Source organism: Belonocnema kinseyi, chromosome 2, assembly GCF_010883055.1.
Source record: "Belonocnema kinseyi isolate 2016_QV_RU_SX_M_011 chromosome 2, B_treatae_v1, whole genome shotgun sequence".
NCBI lineage: Eukaryota > Metazoa > Arthropoda > Insecta > Hymenoptera > Cynipidae > Belonocnema > Belonocnema kinseyi.
The window spans coordinates 139,396,442-139,422,297 of NC_046658.1; the positions used below are offsets into that span (position 1 = coordinate 139,396,442).

Consider the following 25,856-nt stretch of genomic DNA (forward strand, 5'->3'; position numbering starts at 1 on the left):
AATTTATGTTTTTTAACAAAAAATTTACTTTTAAAAATTTAATTTTAAAAATATAAAATGGAATAATAATTATTCTTCATTTGTAAAATTAGGTTTATGTTATTTTATTTAAATATTTGATTGAAAATCAATCTTTTTCGTACAAACTAATCAAATTGGTTGAAAATTTATTTCTTTTTTCGTTCAAGATTGACCATTTTAATTGAAAATTGATACATTTTAATTCAACTATTCTCGTTGAGAATTCACCATTTTAGCTGCAACTTTATCATTTTCTCTACCATTTTTATTTATTTTCATTTTTATATACTTTATTAGTAAGAAATTCCCAAATTTATGTTTTTTAAAGAAAAATTTATCTAGAAAAACTTGGAAATGTCGGTAATTTTTTCGAGCTCGTGCATATATATATTTTTTAATTGCAACATAAAGCGGAATAATAATGATTCTTTATTTTTTAAATTAATTTTATGTTATTTTATTGAACTAATTAAATTGACTGAAAATTTATTTTGTTCGTTCAAGATTTATCATTTTTATTTAAAATGGATAAAGCCTTCTAAAATTACTTTTTGACTGAAAATTTAATTATTGAATTTGTATATGAAAAATTATCTTTTTTAGTTGAAAATTCGTTTTTTTTGCTGAACAATGATTTTCCTAACTTAATATTTTGATATTTAAGTTTTGTTTGAAAATTGTTCTTTATTAGTTAAAAACCTTTTTTTTAGATTCAAATATTCCAGTTGCGAATTAATTATTTTAGTTGCAATTTCCTCAGTTTCTCAACCATTTTTATTTATTTTATTTTTATATATTATATTAGTGAAAAATGTCCAAATTTATATTTTTAAAGAAAAATTTACCTGGAAAAATATAAAATGGAATAATAATGATTCTTTTATTTGTAAAATTAAATTTATGTTATTTTATTTAACTATTTGATTGCAAATTCGTCTTTTTTCGTAGAAAGTAATCGAATTGGTTAAAAATTTATCATTTTGGTTCACGATTTCTCTACTATTTTTAATTATTTTCATTTTATTTGTATATACCTTATCAGTGAGAAATTCCCAAAGTTATATTTTTTAAAGAAAAATTTACCTGGAAAAACTTGGAAATGTCAAAAAAAAATTGAGATCGTGTACAATATTTTTTTTAAATTGCAATATAAAATGGAATAATAATTTTCTTTATTTGTAAAATTAGCTTTATGTCGTGTTATTTAACTATTTGATTGAACATTTTTTTTTGTTCAAGATTTACCATTTGAATTGAAAATTTAACAATTGTTTTAACATCTTCTTATTCTTGATTTAATTATTAAATTTTGGAATTAAAAATGATTTTTTTCAGCTGAAAATTTGTGTTTTTTTTTTGCTTGAACTATGATTTTCTTAACTTAAAACTTAGTTATTTAAGTTTTGTTTGAAAATTGTTTTTTATTAGTTAAAAACTTTTTTATTAGTTAAAAACTTTTTTTTTTAGATTCAAATATTCCAGTTGAAAATTCATAATTTTAGTTGCAACTTCATCAGTTTCTCTAAAATTTATATATATTTTAATTTTTAAATACGTTATTAGTTAAAAATTCCTAAATATAAAATTTTTAGAGAAGAATTTACCTGGAGAAACTTGGAAATTTTTTCGAGATCGTCCATAATTTTTTTGAAAATTCTTTATTTGAAAAATTAGCTTTGTTATATTGTCAATAATTAATCTTTTTTGCTTCAAAATTCGTCTCGTTGGTTAAACATTCATTTTTTGACTAAAAAAAATTCATCTATTTGGTTGAACTTTAATTTTTTAAACTAAAAATTGAACTATTCAATTTTTTGTTGAAAAGTGATATTTTCAGTTGAAAATTCTTCATTTCATAACTTTAGATAACTTTAGATTTAGTTGAAAATTCACCTCTTTGTTTGAACATTAATTTTTTTAAATAAAAATCTGACTGTTTAATTTTTGGTTGAAAAATTATCTTTATTAGTTGAAAAATTCGTATTTTTTAATCAAACTTAATGGTTTTTTAAAACATTTTTGGTAGAAAATCCATATTTTTTAGTACAAAACTTAACTGTTTGGTTTAAAAACGATTTTGCTAATTTAAATTTCAGATATTCCAGTTATGAATCGTCATTTTGGTCTTTTTTTTTGACAAAATTATTCTTTTTGATTAAAAATTCATCTTTTCCTTAAAAAATTAATGTATTTTATTGAAAAATCATATTTTTATTGAAAACCCATCTTTTTGTTTGAAATTTTAACTATTCCAGCTGAAGATTCATCATTTTAGTGGAAAATTTATCGGTTTGATTGAAAATTCATATGCTTTGTTGAAAATTCATTTTTTTTGTGCAATTTTATCTTCTTTGTTGAAAATTAATCTTTTTGGGTGAAAATTTATATTTTTAGTTGAATATTCAATCGCTTTAATCAAAGATTCATATGTTTGGTTTGAAATTCAACTATTTCAGCTATAAATTATTTATTTTCTTTAAAAATTTAACAATTTTGTGGAAAATGAGTAAAACAAAATTTATTTGCTTGCAACTGAAAATGTAACTTTCAATTGAATATTCCATTATTTTAGTTAAAAAATCATCTCTTTGGTTGAAAATTAATGTTTTTCAACTGCATATTTAACTGCTCATTTTTAGGGTGAAAGTTTATCGTTTTAATTGGAAAATTTATTTTTTTTTACTTGAAAATTTCACTATTTTGTTGAGAAATTGTATTCTTGGTAGAAAATTAATCTTCTTGATTGAAAATTCATCTTTCTGTTAAAAAATCATTTTTTTTGTTGTTTAGAATTCATCTATTCCAGTTCAAGATTCATTATTTTAGTTGAAAATTTATCACTTTAGTTGAATATTTGTATTTTTTTTGTGAAAAATTAATTTTTTAACTGACAATAATTTAGTTATCCCATTTTCAGTTGAAAATTCATGTACTTTCTTAAAAAATAGTTGCAAATTTATTGTTTATTTTTCACATCATTCATATTTTTTGTTATTTCTTCTTGCTGAAAAATTAATCCTTTTCGTTGAAAATTCATCTTTTAGACTTAAAATTATTCTACTCCAATTTAAGATCCATAATTTTCAACTTGAAAACTGATTAATTTGTATGAAAATGTAATTTTTGTTGATTTTTTTCCCCTAGAAATTAATCTTTTGGTTAAAAATTAAGTTAGGTAAGTATTAATAATTTTTGTTGAAAATTCTCCTTTTCATGTAGAAATTATAATTCTTGGCTGAAAATAAGATTTTTGGTAGTAAATTAAGTTTTTATTAAAAAAATCGTCTTTTTTAGTTGAAATTTTAACTTTTTGGTCGAGAATTCCTGAATTTTGTTAAAAATTCGACTTTTTGGCTGAGAATCTTTAATTTTGTTGAATAAAATCGTTTTTTTTAACGAAAATAAATTTTTTTCACTAAACATTCATTTTTTTTGTTAAAAATATAATAACTAGGTTTTAAAATTGAACTACTTTCGTAAGAAAATAAAATGTCTCTTTCTTAAAAATTCGTATTTTTTATAGTAAATTAAATTTTTTTTAAAATTCTTGTTTAGTTGAAATCTTAACTTTTTGGTTGAGAATTCTTGAATTTTGTTAAAAATTCGTTTTTTTCGATAGAAAATTAATTTAAAAAAATTAAAAAATGCATTTTTTCGATGAGAATTGTTAAATTTGGTTCAAAATTCTACTTTTTGGCTGAGAATTCTTAAATTTTGTTTAATAAAATCGCTTTTTTTATATAGAAAATAAATTTTGTTTGTTTAAAAATTCATTCTTTTTGTTAAAAACATAACTAGTTTTTAAAGTTGAACTACTTTCGTAAAAAATATAAAAGAAAAAATTGTTTCCCTTTCAAAAATTCGCCTTTTTTTGTAGTAAATTAACTTTTTGTTAAAAAATTCATCTTTTTTAGTTGAAATTTTAACCTTTTGGTTGAGAATTCTTGAATTTTGTTAAAAATGAGGTGTTTTTTTCGATAGAAAATTTTTTTTTTTTAATTTATTTTTTTGTTGAGAATTCTTAAATTTGGTTAAAAATTCGACTGTTTGGTTGAGAATTCTTGAATTTTGTTAGAAATTCGTCTTTTTTGGTAGTAAATTACGTTTTTTTTAAATTCATCTTTTTTATTTAAAATTTTAATTTTTTCGATCAGAATTCTTGAATTTTGTTCAAAATTAGTTGTTTTTTTTCGCTATAAAATTATTATTTTTGTAAATTCATTTTTAGATAAAAATTGTTAAATTTGGTTAAAAATTCGACTTTTTGGCTGAGAATCCTTGAATTTTGTTGAATAAAATCGCTTTTTTTTAACGAAAATAAATCTTTTTCACTTAAACATTCATCCTTTTTGTTAAAAATATAACAACTAGGTTTTAAAGTTGAACTAAATTTGTAAGAAAATAAAAAATAAATAAATTGTTTCTCTTAAAAATTCGTATTTTTATAGTAAACTAAGTTTTTGTTAAAAAATTATTTTTTAGTTGAAATTTTAACTTTTTGGTTGAGAATTCCTGAATTTTGTTAAAAATTTGTTTTTTTTTTCGATAGAAAATTAATTTTTTTTTGTATTTAAAAATTCGTTTTTTGGTTGAGAATTGTTGGATTTGGTTGAAAACTAATTTTTTAGTTGAGAATTGTTAAATTTGGTTAAAAATTCGACTTTTTGGTTGAGAATTCTTGAAATTGGTTAAAAATTAGTTTTTTTTCGATAGAAAATTAATATTTTTAAAATTTAAAAATTCACTTTTGGCTCAGAATTCTTGAATTCTATTTTAAAAAATCGCTTTTTTAGAAAAAAAATCTTTTTTATTTAAAAATTAATTTTTTTGTTAAAAATATAACAACTAGGTTTTATAGTTGAACTAAAATACGTCTTTTTTGTTAGTAAAATAAATTTTTGTTAAAAAATTCATTTTTTTTTTAGTTAAAATTTTAACTTTTTGCTTGAGAATTCTTGACATTTGTTGAAAATTCCATTGTTTTTGTTTGTTGAAAAATTACTTTAGTAATTGAAAATTTACATATTCCATTGTTAGTCGAAAACGGTTCTTTTTTAAGTTAGAATTCAACTTTGTTTTTTGTTTAAAAGTTCATCTTTTTTAGTTGAAAATTAATCTTTTTGTTTAAAAATTTATCTTTTTCAGTTGAAGATTCGACTTTTTTGTTGAGAATTCTTGAATTTTGTTTAATAAAATTGCTTTTTTTATATAAAATAAATCCTTTTTACTTAAAAATTCATTCTTTTTGTTAAAAATGTAACAGCTAGGTTTTAAAGTTGAACTACTTTCGTAAGAAATAAAAAAATAAATTGTTTCCCTCTTATGTAGTAAATTAACTTTTTGTTATAAAATTCATCTTTTTTAGTTGAAATTTTAACTTTTTGTTTGAGAATTCTTGAAATTTGTTAAAAATTCGTTTTTTTCCGATAGAAACTTAATTGTCTTTGTTTAAAAATTAATTTTTTGGTTGATAATTCTTGAATTTTTGTTTCGTTTAAAATAAATTAATAAATTTGAAAATGTTCTATTTTGTTTATAAAATATTCACTCTCTTAAAAGTATTCGTTACATAATTGGTCTAAGGCCTCTTATCGAATTATTTTCAAATATTAATTTAAAAACTAAATTTTTGACGCGAATTATTACGATTTTATTTGCAGGGTGGGTTTGCGAAATGCTATGAAATTCGAGATTCGCAATCCAACTATGTTTACGCCGGGAAGATTGTCCCAAAATCGATTATGACCAAAAGTAATCAAAGGGAAAAGATGACACAGGAAATTCATATCCATAAAAGCCTAGACCACAAAAACGTTGTCGGTTTCCATGGATTTTTCGACGATTCACATAATATTTATATAATCCTTGAGCTCTGCCGAAAGAGGGTAAATATTAATTTTATTTCTACCAAATAAAAACTTTTGAGAAAATATATAAATTTCTCGTAATCCGGCAACATTTTTTTATTTAGTCAATGATGGAATTGCACAAGAGGAGAAAAGCTTTGACCGAATACGAAACTCGATTCTACATGAAGCAGATTTTGGAAGGCGTACAATATCTGCATCAAAACAGGATAATTCACAGGGATTTGAAGCTCGGAAATCTTTTCCTTAACGACGAGTTGCAAGTCAAAATCGGCGACTTTGGATTGGCAACTAAAATAGAAAACGATGGCGAACGAAAAAAGTAAATAGTTTACCAAATTTAGTTTAAAAAATTATTTATTTAGAGACTTTACACTATTTCCTGCCCCCCCCCTTTTTTAAAAAAGATTTACTTTTTTCCCCATTTTTTCTCGTTTTTTTAAAAATTAAACGCGAACTAAATTAATATTATGATAATAATTGATAAATTATTTGAATTTATATATTTTTTATTAATGATTTTCAGTTTTTCTATCCTTAATTCTAAAATATTTTATTTAACAAAAAAATATTTTTCAAGCCTATTGTTTCAGTCTAAATTATTGAATTTTTAACTGATTTAAGTTTCAGATTTTATTAATTAAGAAAAAGAATCGTTTAAATTTCGAAGAACTTTTTGAACTTTATAATTTTAATTATTTTATTTTAAAATGTTTAATTTGTGTGATATTTTTTTTTTGAGATCTTTTAAATATATTTTTAAATGAATCGAATTTTTCCTACAATTTTTAGAAAATACTGCAAATTAAAAAAAAATCGTTAAAATCTTCCAGGTTCTTTTTGACAATTTTGAAAATCTTTCTAAACATTCTGTTAAAATAATTGTTCAAAATGAAAAATCTTTTTCAATTTTCCTAGGCTTCTAATTGTTTGTTTTAAATCTGCAACAAATTAGTGCAAATAGCTGCATTTTGTCGGGACGCAGACTTTGTTTAAATTATTTGAAATCATTTCAAAATTTTAATTTAAAAAATGTTTATTTTCTTAAAACTTCAAAATATCTCTTAAAATTACTTAAATTTTTTCTACAAATAAAAGTTTTCACTTATTATTTATAAATCCAAATTTGAAATTGAATTGTTCGTTTAAAAATTTGGTTTAAAATTCATATTTTTAGATTGAAAAGTGGTCTTTTTAGTTCAAAAATTCATCTATTTCGACAGAAATTTAGTGATTGGTTGAAAATTCTTGTATTTAAAAAAAAACTTTCGTTTTTGGTAGAAAGTTGACCTTTCTGGTTGAAAATTTAGCTTTTTGGTAGAAAAATCAAACTGTTTGATTAAAAATTAAACTATTTCTTTTAAATTTTATTATTTGATCGAAAATTAACTTTTTTGTTAAAAATTCAACAGTTTGAATTTGGCGTCCTTTTTCGATTGAAAGTACTTTCTTGATTGAAAATTAATCTCTTTTTAGTCATAAATAAATCAATTTTTTTAACTGCAAATTTAAATTTCATTTTTGGTTGGAAATGAATTTGTTTTATACTTTGAAATTTAACTATTTGTCCTAGAAAACTAATCTTTTTGATTGAAAATTCATCTTTTTAGATTACAAATTGAATTTTTTCGTTCAAAATTTAATTATTTTGTCGAAAATTAAGCTTTTTTGTTAATTGCATCTTTTCTGTTCAAAAATTCAAATTTTTTGCTGAAAATTTGCTCATTTGGATTGAAAATACAATTTACATTGCAGAAAATTTTGCATTTTTGATTGCAAATTTATCTTTTTATAGAAAATTTAGCTATTTGGTTTATTTAATTTGTGTATTTATTTTGTTAAGTTCAAATTGTTTGGTTTAAATCTACCTTTTTATTTGAAAATTCGTTCATTTTTAATTTAATATAAAAGATAACGATCTGGTTTTAAATTCATATTTTTAGGTTGAAATTCGTCTTTGGTTAGAAATTCAATTGTTATGTTGAAAATTTTTTTTTCTTTTCATTGAAAATTACATTGGTAATTTTTTTGTTCCAATTTTTTTTTAATTCATTTTTTGGTTGATAATTCTTAAATTTCATTAAAAAATTCAACATTTTGGTTGAGAATTCTTGAATTTTATTGAAATTTCTTTTTTTGTTTGTAGTAAATTAATCTTTTTGTTTAAAAATTCATTTTTTTCTGTTGAAACTTCAACTTTTTTGTTCAGAATTTTTGAATTCGATTAAATACTCTTCTTTTTTACTTGAAAATTCAACTTTTGGTTCAGAACTCCTGAATTTGAACAAAAATTCGACTTTTTTCGTAGAAAATTAATATTTTTGTTAAAAAATCTAACTTTTTTATATGAAAGCTCAACTTTTTGGTTAAGAATTATTGAATTTTGTTAAAAAATCGACTTTTTGGTAGTCAATTAATGTTTATGTTAACAAGTCCATATTTTTTATTTAAAAATTCAATTGTTTGAATCGAGATGCTTAAATTTGATTAAAAATTCGTCTTTTTTGAGAGAAAACGAATCTTTTTGTTTAAAAACTCATTCTTTTGGTTAAAAATTTACCAACTACGGTAACAAATTTCTTAAAAATGGAATTTTTGGTAGACCATTCAAAATTGTTTTTAAAAATTGAATTGTTTTGTTGAAAATTCCTTTGTTTTTATGGTTGAAAAATTACTTTGGTAATTAAAAATGTACATATTCCACTTTTAGTTGAAAATGGTTCTTTTTCAAAGTTAGCATTAAACTTTTTTTTAAAATTGAACTTTGTTTTTCTTTAAAAATTTATCCTTTTTGGTTAAAAATTCGACCTTTTGGTTGAGAATTCTTGAGTTTTATTGATAATTCATTTGGTTGTAGTAAATTAATCTTTTGATTTCAAAATTTATTTTTTAGTTGAGAGTTTTTGAATTTTGTTAGAAATTCGTTTTTTTCGATAGAAATTTTTTTTTTTTTATTTAAAAATTCATCCTTTTTGTTAAAGATATAGCAACTAGGTGTTAAAGTTGAACTACTTTCTTAAAAATTAAAAAAAAATTTCCTCTTAAAAATTCGTATTTTTTGGTAGTAAATTAGCTTTTTGTTAAAAAATGCATCTTTTTTAGTTGAAATTTTAAGTTTTTGGTTGAGAATTCTTGAAATTTGTTAAAATTTCGTTTGTTTTCTGATTGAAAATTAATTTTATTTATTTAAAAATTTATTTTTCGGTTGAGAATTCTTGAATTTTGTTAAAAATTCGACTTTTTCGATAAAAAATTATTTTTTTTAATTTAAAAATTAATTTTTTGGTTGAGAATTGTTGAATTTTTTAAAAAATGCGTTTTTTTATAGAAAATTAATTTTTTTATTTAAAAATTCATTTTTCGGTTGAGAATTCTTGAATTTTGATGTATAATTTACAAATAAAAATTTGTAGAAAAAATTGAGTAATTTTAAGAGATATTTAGGAATTTAAAAAGATTTAAAATTATCTTGCAAATTTTGGAAAGTTTTCTTAAAATTTTCTTGAATCTTTTTTGAAAACTTCGTTGAAATCTTTGAAATTCATTTTGATAGATATTTCGAAATTCCGAAAAAATTTCCAAAATAATTTATAATTTAAAACAACTTCTAGATTTCTCAAGGTTTTGAAATAAAATGTTGAAGCTTTCCAAGGATGTTTAAACTATTTAAAAAGAAAATAATTGAATTTCTAATTTAAGAAGTGTTCAATTGAAAATTTTTTCAATTTTTCAATATTTGATGTTTCTAGCTTAAAATTTCTTAAAATTATGTAATTTTGAAAAGTTTTTAAGTTCATGGATTCATTTTTTAATTTAGAGCATTGAAAATGATAACGTTAAAAATTTGTTAGCTTCAGTGTTCCGTTTTTTAAATTTCATTGACCGTGATAAATTTTTGTATTGTTTTTATAGAAAATTAATATTTTAGTTTAAAAATTCATCTTTTAGGTTAAAAATTGGAATTTTATTGAAAATTGGTCTTTTTGGTTTTAAATTAATATTATTCTTAAAAAATTATTCTTTTTTGTATTAAATTAATTTTGTTGCTTAAAAATTTATCTTTTTTTAGTTGAAACTTCAACGTTTTGGTTCAGAATTCTTGAATTTTGTTAAAAATTCAACTTTTTGCTTAAAAACTCATCCTTTTGGTTAAAAATATAGTTTTTGGTAGACTATACAAAATTGTTTTTAAAAAATTTATCTTTTTGATTGAAAATTAAACTGTTTGATGGAAAATTAATTTTTTTTTGGTTGAAAAATTACTTTAGTAATTGAAAATTTACATATTCCATTTTTAGTCGAAAACGGTTCTTTTTTAAGTTAGAATTCAACTTTGTTTTTTGTTTAAAAATTCATATTTTTTAGTTAAAAATTTTATCTTTTTCAATTGAAGATCCGAATTTTTTGTTTAGAATTTTTGCATTTGGTTAAAAATTAATTATTTTTTCGATGGAAAATTAATAGTTTTTATTTAAAATTCAAGTTTTTATTGAGAATTGTTTAATTTTGTTAAAAATTCGACTTTTTGGTTGATAATTCTTGAATTTTGTTAGAAATTCCGGTTTTTTAAATAGAAAAATAATTTTTTTTTTTTATTTAAAAATTCATTTTTTGGCTGAAAATTCTTGAATTTTGTCAAAAATTCGTTTTTTTCATAGAAAATTAATTTTTTTTTTATTTAAAAATAAATTTTTAAATTAATTTTTTTATTAAATATTCCCGAATTTTGTTAAAAATTTGTGTTTTTTTTCGATAGAAAAATAATTTTTTTTTGTATTTAAAAATTCGTCTTTTGGTTGAGAATTGTTGAATTTGTTTAAAAATTCGTTAAAAAATCGTTTTTTTCGATGGAAAATTAATCAACTGTTTTGTTAAAAATATAACAACTAGTTTTTAAAGTTGAACTACTTTCGTAAAAAATTGAAAAATTAAAAAATTGTTTCCCTCTCAACAATTCGTCTTTTTTAGTAGTAAATTAACTTTTTGTTAAAAAATGCATCTTTTTTAGTGGAAATTTTAACTTTTTGGTTGAGAATTCTTGAATTTTGTTCAAAATTATTGTTTTTTTCAATAGAAAATTATTATTATTTTTTTAATTCATTTTTTGGTTGAGTATTCTTGAATTTTGTTAAAAATTCATTTTTTGTTTGAGAATTCTTGAATTTTGTTAAAAATTGTTTTTTTTTTCGATAGGAAACTAATTTTTTTAATTTAAAATTAATTTTTTTATTGAGAATTGTTTAATTTGGTTTAAAATTCGACTTTTTGGTTGAGAATTCTTGAAGTTTGTTAAAAATTCGGGTTTTTCGGTAGAAAATTAATATTTTTTTATTTAAAAATTAATTTTTTGGTTGAGAATTGTTAAATTTGGTTAAAAATTCGACTTTTTGGTTGAAAATTGTTGAATTACGTTAAAAATTCGTTTTTTGATTGAGAATTCTTGAATTTTGTTTAAAATTCTGTTTTTTTTTTCGATAGACAATTAATTTTTTTTATTTAAAAATTAATTTTTTGGTTGAGAATTCTTTGAATTTGGATAAAAATTCGACTTTTTGATTGAAAATTGTTGAATTACGTTAAAAATTAATTTTTTGGTTGAGAATTCTTTGAATTTCGATAAAAATTCGACTTTTTGATTGAAAATTGTTGAATTACGTTAAAAATTCGTTTTTTGATTTAGAATTCTTGAATTTTGTTAAAAATTCGTTTTTTCGATAGAAAATTAATTTTTTTTGTCAAGAATGGTTAAATTTGGTTAAAAATTCGGCTTTTTGGTTGAGAATTCTTAAATTTGGTTAAAAATTCGTTTTTTTTTTAATAGAAAATTAATTTTTTGTATTCAAAAATTCATTTTTTTGTTGAGAATTCTTGAATTTTGTTAAAAATTGTTTTTTTTTCGATAGAAAATTAATTTTCTTTATTTAAAAATTATTTTTTTGATTGAGAATTGTTTAATTCGGTTTAAAATTCGACTTTTTGGTTGAGAATTCTTGAAGTTTGTTAAAAATTCGGTTTTTTCGTAGAAAATTAATATTTTTTGTTTTTAAAATTTATATGTTGGTTGAGAATTCTTGAATTCGGTTAAAAATTAATTTTTTGATTGAGAATTGTTAAATTTGGTTAAAAATTCGACTTTTTGGTTGCAAAATCTTGATTTTTGTTTTAAAAAATAGGTTTTTTTTATAGAAAAAAAATCTTTTCGTTTGAAAATTCCTCGTTTTGTTAAAAATATAATAATTCAGTTTTAAAGTTGAACTACTTTCTTAAAAATAAAAAAAAAATAAAATTGTTTCTCTAAAAAATTCCTCTTTTTTGGTAGTAAATTAACTTTTTGTTAAAAAATTCATTCTTTTTAGTTAAAATTTTAACTTTTTGCTTGAGAATTCTTGAAATTTGTTGAAAATTCCATTGTTTTTGTTTGTTGAAAAATGACTTTAGTAGTTAAAAATGTAAATATTCCATTTTTAGTCGAAAACGGTTCTTTTTTATGTATAAATTCAACTTTTAATTAAAATTTAAAGTTCAATTCTTGGGTTGAGAGTTCCTCTCTTTTTTGCTAGTAAATTATTCTTTTTCGGTAGAAAATTAATATTTTTGATTAAAAAAATCCATATTATTTCTATAAAATTCGTTATTATTTTTTCTTTTCTCCTTGATTCACATTGATATTTTTGCTAAAAAAATGAAATACCTTAAAAAATATTTGTGAACCGGGGAAACGCGAGCGGGAGGGGATTTTTCTTCTTGAAATAAAACAGCCACCCTGAAAACTGTCTTCGGAAAAGAAAGTCTTTCTTTTTATTGAAAGCCTCTATTTTGCGAGAATTTAGTTCTCGAAAGTCTGTGAATTAGTTTCGAGGATGAGAGAAGAAAGTGTCGGTTGTTTGCAGGACCTTGTGCGGGACTCCGAATTACATAGCCCCAGAAATATTGACCAAGGTTGGCCACTCCTTCGAGGTGGACGTGTGGAGCATCGGTTGCATAATGTACACACTGCTGGTCGGAAAGCCGCCCTTCGAGACCTCCAGTCTGAAAGAGACTTACTCGAGGATCAAGCAAGTGCAGTACAAAATGCCCTCCTCGGTCTCGAGGCCCGCCATGACGATGATCTCGAGCATGCTGCAGGGCAACCCTCTGAAACGGCCCAGCGTCTCCAAGCTGATCAAGGACGAATTCTTCACCAGCGGCTTCCTGCCGCTGAGTCTGCCGCTCTCCTGTCTGACGATGGCGCCCAGGCTGGACACACTCGAGTCACACAACAACCGGAAGCCGCTCTCGGAGATGAACATGAACAATTACAATTCCGGGGAGAGTGGCGACATCGTCTTCAGAGTCCCGAGCAGTCCTCAGCGCAACAAGTTCGCGAGCCCCACCTCGAAAGCCAAGGCCTCCGCCGAGCAAGGCCAACTGGTCAACGACGTGCAGAAGCAGAACCAGGAGAACAAGCGGATGTTGGCGACGCTCAAGGAGCAGCTCCACGGGGTTCTCAAATCGAAACCTGCCCAGAAACTGGCTTCGTCTGCAGGTATGGGATCGTTGATTAAACTATGCTACCTTTTCATCTCTATTAGGCCGCTCAGGAGATCCTCGATAAAACTAAGGGTTTTTTTTTCTACGTTTACAAATGTTTGCATGTTGGTTTTTATAGGAAATTGGTCTTTCTGTTCGAAAATTGATCTTTTCAGTGTGAAACTTCAACTTTGAATTAATCTTTTTCTTTCGAAATTCTCCTTCTCAAGTTAAATATTCAACTTTTTGGTTTAGAATTCTTGAATTTGATTTAAAAATTGTCTTTTTCGATAGTAAATTTACAGTTGGTTTAAGCATTCCCTTTTTTTTCGAAATTAAAAATTAAACTTTCTGGTGCAGATTTCTTGAAGTTTCAAAATTTACGAAATTTAAATTAAACCAAAATCCAAATTAAAAATCCTATTTAACTTCCAATAATCAAATTGATGCAAAATCCTGTTAAACAAAACAAGAATCCAACGACCAAATTTGGACCACAATGAATAAACGAAAACCAAAAAAAAAAAACCCTATTGTAATCTGAAAAAAAAACAAAAGAAAAATAAAATGAAATAAAATTTATTGACTTCAAATCGTAGATTTCAAATTATTTATGTCTTACGGTCCAATCGTAAATCGAAAAAATAAATATGAGTCAAAAAAACATGTTCTTCGAAACTCAGATATTTATTTAATAGAAAAAACTCCTTTCAAAGCTACCTGACGTTTCAGTACACATGCGTACCTTTTTCAAAGGTTCTTAAACCGGAGTTGATGATAGTTTAAATAGTCAAACAGATCAATTTTCAGTAAAAAAAAGGAACATTTCAGTCAATAGTTTTAAGAAAATTAATTAAAATTTAGTCATTTTTTGAAGTCTCAACAAAATTTTTTTCGAGACTTCAATCGATTACAACTACATTTTTTAAAAATTATACGAGAAAACAAATTTGGCGTAGGTTAGAACGGACGAACAGAAATTGACGAAATGACAGAAATCAATAAATATCAACGGTCGAAGAAAGGATTGATTTGTTTCATCAAATCATTTTACAAAATAAAATTTTCGGAAAAAAATTAAAAAAGAGGAAAGAAAAATGAGAAGGCAGCCAACTACATCCCCTTCCTTCTCTTTCTCTTTCTTTCGTCTTTTTTATTTTCATGAACATGAAATTACAATAAAATAAAAAACATAAATAAATAAATTTGCTTTACCAACGTTTCGGCAACGTTTGCCCTTATCAAGGCAAGAAAATTTCAAGTGGTAGAAATTGACAGCACCCACGAACAGGTGCTCTCTCTCTTTCCGAAAATTTTATTTTACTTTATTTTTTTTTGTTTTTTGTTTTTTTTTTCAGATTACAATAGGTTTTTTTTTTGTTATCGTTCATTCGTTGTGGTCCAAATTTGGTCGTTGGATTCTTGTTTTCTTGAATTTTGTCGAAAATTGTGCTTTTTTAGTAGAAAATTAATCTTTTTGTTTAAAAATTCATCTTTTTTTGTATAAAATCAACTTTTTGGTTCAAAATTCTTGAATTTCATTTTAAAAAGTCGGCTTTTTTAGTAGAAAATTAAGCATTTTGCTAAAAATTCATCTTTTTTAGTTAAAAATTCTACTTTTTTGTATAAAATCAACTTTTTGGTTAAAAATTCTCGAATTTTATCAAAAATTCGTCCTTTCTGGTAGTAAATTAATACTTTTCTTTAAAAATTCTTTTTTTCTTAGTTAAAAAATCAACTTTTTCGATCAGAACTCTTGAATTTGATTAAAGATTCGTCTTTTTCGATAGTAAATTAACGTTTTATTTAAAAATGATTATTTTTTAGTTAAAAAATCAACTTTCTCAGCTTTTTTAGAAGAAAACTAATCTTTTTGTTTAAAAACTCATATTTTTTAGTTAAAACTTCCACTTTTTTGTATAAAATCAACTTTTTGGTTCAAAATTCTTTAATTTCATTAAAAAAAAGTCATCTTTTTTGGTAGAAAATTAATCTTTTTGTTGAAAAATTCATGTTTTCAGTAGGAAATTTCAACTGTGAATTAATTATTTCGTTAAAAAATTCTTTCTTTTTTTAGTTGAAAATTCAACTTTTTTAGTTAAAAATTCTACTTTTTTTGTATAAAATCCACTTTTTGGTTCAAAATTCTTGAATTTAATTAAGAAAGTTGTCTTTTTTTGTAGAAAATTAATCTTTTTGTTAAAAAATTTATTTTTCTTAATTGAAAATTCAACATTTTGGTTGAGAATTCTTAAAATTTTTCAAAATTCGGCTTTTTTGGTAGAAAATCAATCTTTTTGTTTAAAAATTCATCTTTTAACTTAAAAATTAAAATTTTTTAGTTAAATATTCAACTTTTTGGTTCAGAACTCTTAAATTAATTAAAATTTCGTCTTTTTCGATAGTAAATTAATATTTTGTTTAAAAATTATTTTTTAGCTGAAAATTCAAGTTTATGGTTCAGAATTCGTGAATTTTGTCAAAAATTCAGGTTTTTTTTACTAGAAAATTTATCTTTTTCTAGTAAAAATTTATCTTTTTTTAGTTAAAAATTCAACTTATTTAGTTAAAAATTTGTTTTGTTTTTTAAGACAATTAATCTTTTTGTTCAAAAATTCTTCGCTTTTAGTTGAACATTCAACTTTTTGGTTCAGAACTCTTGAACTTTGTGAAAACACATCCTTTTTCGTATTAAATTAATCTTTTTGTTTAAAAATTCATCTCTTTTATTTAAAAATTTAACTTTTTTAAATTAAAAATTCAACTTTTTGATTCAGAATTAATATTTTGTTTAAAAATTAATATTTTTGAGTTAAAAATTCAACTTTCTGGATCAGAGCACTTGAATTTGATTAAAAAATCGTCTATTTTGATAGTAAATTAACCATTGGTTTAAATATTCCCTTTTTTTTAAATTAAAAATTAAACTTTCTGGTTCAGAGTTCTTGAATTTTCTCGAAAATTCGGCTTTTTTGGTAGAAAAGTAATCTTTTGGTTTGAAAATTCAACTTTGTGGTTGAGAACTCTTGATTTTGATTAAAAATTTGTATTTTTCGATAGTAAATTAATATTTTGTTAAAAAATTTTTTGGTTTTTAAATTGAAAATTCAAATTTTTGGTTCAGAACTCCTGAACTTTGTGAAAACAGATCCTTTTTCGTATTAAATTAATCTTTTTGTTTAAAAATTCATCTCTTTTATTTAAAAATTTAACTTTTTAAAAATAAAAATTCAACTTTTTGGTTCAGAACCGTGGAGTTTCATTAAAAATTAATCTTTTTCGATATTAAATTAATATTTTGTTTGAAAATTAATATTTTGTTTAAAAATTAATATTTTTGAGTTAAAAATTCAACTTTCTGGTTCAGAGCACTTGAATTTTGTCGAAAATTTGGCTTTTTTTGGTAAAAAATTAATCTTTTCGTTTAAAAATTCGTCCTTTTTGTTGGTAAAATAAAATTTTTCTTCAACAATTCTTTTTTTCAGTTGAAAAATCAACTTTGTGGTTGAGAACTCTTGATTTTGATTAAAAATTTGTATTTTTCGATAGTAAATTAATATTTTGTTTCAAAATTCTTTTTTTTTTTTAATTGAAAATTCAACTTTTTGGTTTAGAACTCTTGAACATTGTCAAAACTCATCCTTTTTCGTGTTAAATTAATCTTTTGCTTTAAAAATTAATCTTTTAGTTAAAAAATCAACTTTTTGATTCAGAACTCTTGAATTTGATTCAAAATTCGTCTTTTGTTTTCTATAGAAAATTAATCTTTTGTTTAAAAATTCTTATTTAGTTGAAAATTCAACTTTGTAGACGAGAACTCTTTAATTTGATTAAAACTTCGTCTTTTTTGGTAGTAAATTAATATTTATGTTTGAAAATTTATCTGTTTTAGTTAAAAATTCAAGTTTCTGGTTCAGCATTCTTGAATTTTGTCAAAAATTCGTCCTTTTTGGTAGTAAATTAATACTTTTGTTTAAAAATTTTTTTTTTTTAGTTAAAAAATCAATTTTTTCGATCAGAACTCTTGAATTTGATTAAAGATTCGTCTTTTTCGATAGTAAATCAACGTTTTGTTTAAAAATGATTATTTTTTAGTTAAAAATTCAACTTTCTGGTTCACAGTTCTTGAATTTTATCGAAAATTCGTCTTTTTTTATAGAAAATTAATTTTTTTGTTTAAAAATTATTCTTTTAGTTAAAAAATTAACTTTTTGATTCAGAACTCTTGAATTTGATTACAAATTTGTTTCTCTTTCTATAGAAAATTAATCTTTTTGTTGCTAATTTTATGTGTTCAGAAAGAAATTTCAACTGTAAATTAATACTATGTTTCAAAATTCTTCTTTTTTGTTTGATAATTCAACTTTTTGGTTCAAAACTCTTGAATTTGATTAAAAATTCGTCTTTTTCGATAGTAAATTAACATTTTGTTTAAAAATTCTTCTTTTTTTAGTTTAAAATTCAACTTTCCGGTTCAGAGTTCAAATAATATGATGAATATTTAAAAAGAATACTTGAATTTTTAACGAAACAGAAATTGTATAGCTAGATTTTCGTTACAAAAATTAATAAACAACCAAAGAGATAAATTTTAATTAAAGTGATGCAGCATTCAACTGGAATAATTACATTTTCAGTCAATAAGATTTAATTTTCAAAAAAAAAACAACTGATTTTCAGCAAAATATTTCAGGTTTCAACCAAAGAGATAAATTTTCGTTTAACATGATGAACTTTAAATAAAAATAATTTTGATCAAAAGAGTTTAATATTTAACCTGTTAATTAGATGTTCATTGAAAAAAGGATTCAGAAAAAAAATTCTGTTGTTGATATTTCAATAAAAAAAGATTTTAATTTTTCATCAAAAACATTTTAATTCAACTAAAAAAGATGTATTTTTAACATGAGTTGCCTTTTTAACTAAAAAAATTTTTCCGTCAATAAGAGAGAGAAAATATTACAAATAAATTGGTAAATTTTCAACAAAATACATTCAGTTTCAACGAGATACTTTAATTTTCAACTGAAATCGATCAATTTTTAACCAAAAATAGAATAGTTAAATTTTCAGGGCAAAAAAGATCAATTAAACAAAAAAAATTCATCAAAATAGTTCAATACAGCAATAGAAAGCTATTTTTACAAATAGAGAATCAATTTTATTTGATTTCATATTGATATTTAAAGAAAAATGAAACTCGCTCGCTAAAAAATTCCCTGACTTTAAAAAAATTCCCTGACTGTTTTGTAAATGAATATTTTTGTTTAAAAATGCGTCTTTTTTGGTAGAAAATTAATTTTTTTGTTTAAAAATTCGTCTTTTTTGGCAACAAATTAAAATTTTTGTTTAACCATTCTTTTTTAGTTGAAAATTCAACGTTTGGGTTCAGAATTCTTGAATTTTGTCAAAAATTCGGCTTTTGTTTTCTATAGAAAATTAATCTTTTTGTTTAAAAATTCTTCTTTTTTAGTTGAAAATTCAACTTTTTGGATCAGAATTCTTGAATTTTGTCAAAAATTCGGCTTTTTGTTTTAAAATGAATGTTTTTTAAATTAAAAATTTAACTTTTTTAGTTAAAAATTCAACTTTCTTGTTCACAACTCTTGAATTTGATTAAAAATTCGTCTTTTTTAGTAGAAAATTAATCTTTTTGTTTAAAAATTCGTCCTTTTTGGTAGTCAATTCAAATTTTCGTTTAAAAATTCATCTTTTAGTTAAAAAATCAACTTTTTGGTTTAGAAATCTTGAATTTGATTCAAAATTCGTCTTTTGTTTTCTATAGAAAATTAATCTTTTTGTTTAAAAATTCTTCTTGTTTAGTTGAAAATTCTTTTTTTGGTTCAGAATTCTTGAATTTTGCCAAAAATTTGGCTTTTTTGGTATAAAACTAATCCTTTTGTTTAAAAATTTTAGTTGAAAATTCAACTTTTTGGTTCGGAATTCTTGAATTATGTTAAAAAATGTTTTTTTTTTCGGTAGAAAATTAATATTTTAATTTAAGAATTCATCTTTTAGGTTAAAAATGTAACAACTAAGTTTTAATGTGCAATTGCTCGTTTAAAAATTAAACAAATTCCTTTCTTTCCGAAAATTTTAACTTTTTGTTTAAGAATTCTTTGAATTTTATTGAAATTTTGTCTTTTTTGGTAAAAAAAATTTATCTTTTCTAGTTGAAAATGTAAACTTTTTAGTTGTAAATTCATCTTTTTTGTTGAGAATTCTTGAATTTTATTGAAATTTTTTTTGTAGGAAATTAATCTTTTTGTTGAAAAATTCCCCTTTTTTTTACTTGAAAATTCAACTTTTTGTTCAAAATTCGGATGTTTGGTAGTAAATAAATGTTTGTGATAAAAATCCATCTTTTTTATTCAAAAATTCAACTGCTTGAATGGGATATTTTTTGGTAAAATATTCGACTATTTTGTTGAAAATTGGTCTTTTTGGCTTGAAAATTCAGCCAGTTAATTTAAAATTTGACATTTCGTTGAAACTTGAATTTTTTCATTGAAAAATCATCTTTTTTTTTGGTAAAATATTCGACTGTTTTGTTGAAAATTCGACTTTTCGGGTAGAAATGATCCTGAAATTATTGTAAATGATAAACTTCTCTGATTTAAAACAATCCAAGTTGAAAATCCATCAATCTCAATGACTATTTCAAGAAAAACAATAGACTTTTGTTGTTTTGTGACCGTTGAAAGAATATCGGTTCCGCGCCCTCTTTCTCTTGAAAATGGAAAGATTGTGGCTGAAGTTGTAGCGATTGATTTGATTGGCGGGCTTTGCAGACGAAATGACAGATCCGGATGCCCAGCCGTTTGTCTGGATCAGCAAGTGGGTGGATTACTCGGACAAGTACGGTTTCGGCTATCAGCTCTCGGACGACGGTGTTGGCGTCATGTACAACGACGGCACGCGATTAATCATGCTGGCCAATGGACACAATATCCACTATATCAATCGAGATGGCAAAGAACTCTACTATACCCAGCAGTCCTACCCTAACAGTCTCGAGAAGAAGATGAAGCTGCTCAATTTCTTCTTGCGCTACATGACGGAACATTTGATGAAAGCGGGAGGCGCGATCGCGGTCAAGCAGAGCGACCAGCTCTCGAGAATACCTTACATGAACCAGTGGTTCAGGACACAAACAGCTGTCGTCATGCAGCTCACCAATGGATCTGTCCAGGTCAGTTCTATTATTATTCTTCATCAACTTTTCCAAGAAAGATCTGTCCAGTCGTTTCAAATATCATACATTCTCACCCTCCACCTTCACCTCTCTGCTTCCATCTTCTCCTCATTTATCTTCTCCTAATGCTCCTCCTCCTAATTCTAATCCTCTTAATGTTCCTAATCCTAATGCTCCTCTCCCTAATGCTCTTCCTTCTAATGCTCCTCTCCCAAATGCTCCTCATAATGCTCCTCTTCATGCCCCCCTCCTCTTAGTAATCCTCCTCATAATACTCCACCTCTTAATGCTCCTTCTCATAATGCTCCTCTTTTGATTGCTCTTCTTCCTAATGCTCATCCTTGTAATGCTCCTCATAATGATCCTACTCCTCATGCCCTCCTCCTCCTCCTAGTGCTCTTCCTCCTCATGCTCCTCCTCCTAATACTCCTCATAATGTTTCTCCACCTTATGTTCCTCCTCCTCATGCTCCCTCTCCTCCTTTTAATGATCCTCCTTCTAGTGCTCCTCACAATCATTATGTTAATGCTCATCTTCCTAATCCTCATAATTTTCGTCATCCTTATGCTCCTTTTCTTAATGCTCCTCCTCCTTTTCCTCCTCCTCCTCCTCCTCCTCCTCCTCCTCCTCCTCCTTTTCCTCCTTCTCTTAACGTATTGATTTATATTTTAATATATTTCCGGGTACTTTAAAATATTCTGAGAAATTTGTAATAGATTTTAATAATTTAAAGAGATTTTTAAGATTGTAGTGTGGAGAATTCTTGAATTTGACTAAAAATTCGTCTTTTTGTCTAAAAATGTATACTTTTTTAGTTGAAACTTGAATTTTTTTTTTAGAACTCTTGAATTTTATTAAAAATCCCTCTTTTTTAAAAGTAGTTTAATCTTTTTATTTAAAAATCCATCTTTTTTTAGTTGAAAACTCAACTTTACGGTTGAGAATTCTTGAATTTTGTTAAAAAATATTGTTTTTTCTTCGGTAGAAAATGAATATTTTGTTTAAAAATTAATTTTTTGTTAAAAAATTTAACAACCCGGTTTTAAGGTTGTACTATTCTTTTAAAAATTAAAAAAATTCTTTTCTAAAAATTAAACTTTTTGATTGAGAATTCTTGAATTTTATTGAAATTTTTTTTAGTACCAAATAAAAAAGTACAGAATTCTTGAATTTTGTTAAAAAATGTTTTTTTCTTTTTTATTTAGAAAATTAATATTTTAGTCTAAAAAGTCATCTTTTCGTATAAAAATGTAACAAATAGTTTTAAAGTTGAACTCTTTTGGTCACATTGAAAAAATTTCTTTCCTAATAATTCAACTTTTTGGATGGATATTTTTGAATTTTATTCGAAATTCGTCTTTTTTGTAATAAATTAATCTCTTCGATTAAAAAATTTTCTTTCTTGTAGTAATTTAATCTTTTGTTTCAAAAACCCATTTTTTTATTTGAAAATTTAACTTTTCAGTTGAGGTTTCTTGAATTTTGTTAAAAAATATTGTTTTATTTTTCGGTAGAAAATCACTATTCTTTTAAAAAATAAAAAATAAATTCTATCCTAAAAATTGAACTTTTTGATTGAAAATTCTTGAATTTTATTGATAGTTTGTCTTTTTTATTGGTAAATTAATCTTTTTGTTTAAAAATCCATCTTTTTATTTGAAAACTTAAATTTCGGATGAGAATTCATGAATTTTGTTAAAAAAATATAGTTTTTTTCGGTGAAAAATTAATATTATTATTTAAAAATTCATCTTTTTGTTCAAAAATTTGACAGCTGATTTTTGAAGTGGAACTAGTATTTTAAAAATTAAAAAAATTCTTTCCTAAAAATTAAACTTTATGATTGTGAATTTGTGCATTTTATTGAAATTTTTTCTTCTTTGGTACTAAATTAATTTTATTGCTTAAAAATTTCTCTTTTTCGTAGTAAATTAATCTTTTTGTTTAAAAATTCATCTTTCTTAGTTAAATATTTAACTTTTATGTGCAGAGTTCTTAAATTTTGTTCACAATGTTTTTTTTCTGTAAAAATCTGATATTTTTGTTTACAAATTTATCTGTATTAGTTGAAAATTCAACTTTTTGATGTAGAATTCTTGAATTTGAATAAAAATGAGTTTTTTTTGTCTAAAAACGTTTATCTTTAGTTGAAACTTCCACTTTTTTTTATAACTCTTGAATTATATTAAAAATTTGTCTTTTTTCGCAGTATATTAATTTTCTTGTTTAGAAACTCTTCTTTTTTATTTGAAAATTTAACTTTTGGGTTGAGAATTCTTGAATTTTGTTTAAAAATATTATTTTTTCACGGTAGAAAATTAATATTTTTATTTAGAAATTTATCTTATTGGTCAAAAATTTAACAAACCGACTTTAAAGTTGAACTGTTCTTTTAAAAATTAAAAACAATATATTTCTTTCCTAAAAAATCAAATTTTTGGTTGAAAATTCTGGAATTTTGTTGAAAATTTATTTTTTCAGTAGTTTAATTCTCTTGTTTAAAATTTTAAATTTGAAAATTCAACTTTTCGGTTGAGAATTCTTGAATTTAAAAAAAAATTGTATTTATGTTAAAAAGTCCATTTTTTCCATTTGAAAATTCAACTTTGTTGTTGAGAATTCTTGAAATGGTTAAAAATTCGTTTTTTACATTAGAAAATTAATCTTTTTGTGTAAAAATTCATCTTTTTATTAAAAAATGAAACAGCTATGTTTTAAAGTTACACTAATTTCTTAAAAATAAAAAATAAATTGTTTCTTTCATTCTTAAAAACTCCACTTGTTTGAGCATTTTTGAAATATGTTGAAAATTCGTTTTTCTTCGTTAGAAAATTAATCTTTTTATTTAAAAATTCATCCTTTTATTTCAAAGTTCAACTTTTAGATTAAGATTTCTTGAATTATGTCAAAAAATATGGTTATTTCAGTAGAAAATTAGTATTTTTGTTTAAAAGTTCATCTTTTTGTCAAAACTTTAACAATTAATTTTTAATGTTGAACTATTCTTTTAAAAATTAAAAAATTTCTTTCCCGAAAATTCAACTTTTTGGTTGAGAATTCTAGAATTTTATTGAAAATTATTTTTTTTTGTAGTAAATTAATTTTTTTATTAAAAATTCTTCTTTCTTTTAGGAAATTTATATTTTTTGTTTAAAAATTCTTTTTTAGTTGAAAATTCAACTTTTTGGTTCAAAATTCATAAATTAGGTTAAAAATTCGTCTTTTTGTAGTAAATTAATCTTTTTGTTTAAAAATTTATCATTTATTTGTTGAAAATTCAACTCTTTGATGTAGAATTATTGGATTTTATAAACAAATGTTTTTTTTCGGTAAAAAATTAATATTTTAGACCAACAAGTCCTCTTTTAGGTAAAAAATTTAACAAATAGGTTTTAAAGTTGAACTATTTTTTTATATTAAAAAAAAACTTCTTTATAATTCAACTTTATGTTAACAATTCGTATTTTTTGTAATAAATTAATCTTTTTGTTTAAAAATTAATCTTTCGTAGTTGAAAATTCTACTTTTTGGTGTAGAATTCTTGAATTTTATTAAAAATTCGTCTTTTTTTTTTAATGTATCCTTTTTTAGTTGAAACTTTAAATTTTTTTATAACTCTTTAATTTTATTTAAAATTCCTCGTTTTTAAAAGTAAGTTAATCTTTTTATTTAAAAATTCATCTTTTTTAATTAAGATTTCAACTTTTTGGTTGAGAACTCTTGAATTTTGTAAACAAAATATTGTTTTTTTTTGTAGAAAATCAATATTTTTGTTTAAAAATTCATCGTTTCGTTCAAAGATTTAAAAACTGGGTTTAAAAGTTGAATCATTGTTTAAAAAAAAAAAAACAATTTCTTTCCCAAAAATTAAAATTTTCAATTGAGAATTCTTGAAATTTCTTGAAAATTGGTGTCTTTTGGTAGTAAATTAAAATGTTGGTTTAAAAATTCATCTTTTTAGAAAAAATTTAACAACTAGGTTCTAAAGTTGAACTATGCTTTAAAAATTGAAAAAATGTCTTTCTTTCCTAAAAATTAAAAATTTTGATTGAGAATTCTTCAAGTTTATTGAAAATTGGTTGTTTTTGGTAGTAAATTAATCTTTTTATTTAAAAAATCATCTTTTTTAGTTGTATATTCAACTTTTTGGCCGCGAATTTTTCATTTTGTTAAAAAATATTGATTTTTTCGCTAAAAAGTTAATATTTTTGTTTAAAAATTTAACAACTGTGTTTTTTAAGTGGAACTATTGTTTAAAAATTTAAAAAAATCTTTATTTCATACAAAATCAACTTTTTGCTTAAGAATTCTTGAATTTTATTGAAAATTAATCTTTTTTGGTAGTAAATTATTAATCTTTTTAATTAAAAATCCATGTTTTCATTTGAAAACTTAACGCTTCGATTGAAAGTTTTTGAATTCTGTCAAAAAATATAGTTTTTTCGGTAGAAAATTAATATTTTTGTTTAAAAATTCATCTTTTTGCTAAAAAATTTAGCAACCAGGTATTAAAGTTGAGCTATTCTTGTAAAAATAAAAAAATAAATGTTTCTTTCCTAAAAAATGAACTTTTTGATTGAGAATTTTATTGAAAATTTGTCTTTTTGGAAATAAATTATTATTCTTGTTTAATAATTGATCGTTTTGTTCAAAAATTTAACAACTGGGTTCTAAAGTTGAACTATTCTTTTAAAAATTAAAACAAAAATTCTTTCTTCCCTCAAAAATCAATTTTGACTGAGAATTCTTGAATTTTATTGATAATTTGTCTTTTTTGTTGGCAAATTAATCTTTTTGTTTAAAAATTCATCTTTTTATTTGAAAACTTAACTTTTCGGTTGAGAATTCTTGAATTTTGTTTAAAAATATAGTTTTTTTCGATAGAAAATTAATATTATTGTTTAAAAATTCATCTTTTTGTACAAAAATTCAACAACTCGGTTTTAAAGTGAAACTATTCTTTTAAAAATGAAAAAAATTCTTTCTTTCCTAAAAATTAAACTTTATGATTGCGAATTTTTGCATTTTATTGAACATTTTTCTATTTCACTACTAAATACATCTTTTTGCTTAAAACATTTTCTTTTTCGTATTAAATTAATCTTTTTGTTTAAAAATTCATATTTTTGTTCAAAAATTTAGGAACCCGGTTTTAAAGTTGAACTATTCTTTTAAAAATAAAATGTTTCCTAAAAAATCAACTTTTAAATTGAGAATTTTATTGAAAATTTATCTTTTGGAAATAAATTAATATTCTGGTTTAA

At 23.0% G+C, this 25,856-nt stretch overlaps 1 protein-coding gene across 1 annotated transcript in view; it reads left to right on the plus strand.

Moving 5' to 3' along the window:
• LOC117167330 (serine/threonine-protein kinase polo) overlaps positions 1-25,856 on the plus strand; it is a 30,147-nt gene that overhangs the window by 909 nt on the left and 3,382 nt on the right. Inside the window, exons 2-5 of the mRNA XM_033352183.1 lie at positions 5,682-5,906; positions 5,993-6,210; positions 12,779-13,413; positions 20,189-20,589. Of these exons, the coding sequence (XP_033208074.1) occupies positions 5,682-5,906; positions 5,993-6,210; positions 12,779-13,413; positions 20,189-20,589 (1,479 nt within the window). The remainder of the gene's footprint in view (positions 1-5,681; positions 5,907-5,992; positions 6,211-12,778; positions 13,414-20,188; positions 20,590-25,856) is intronic.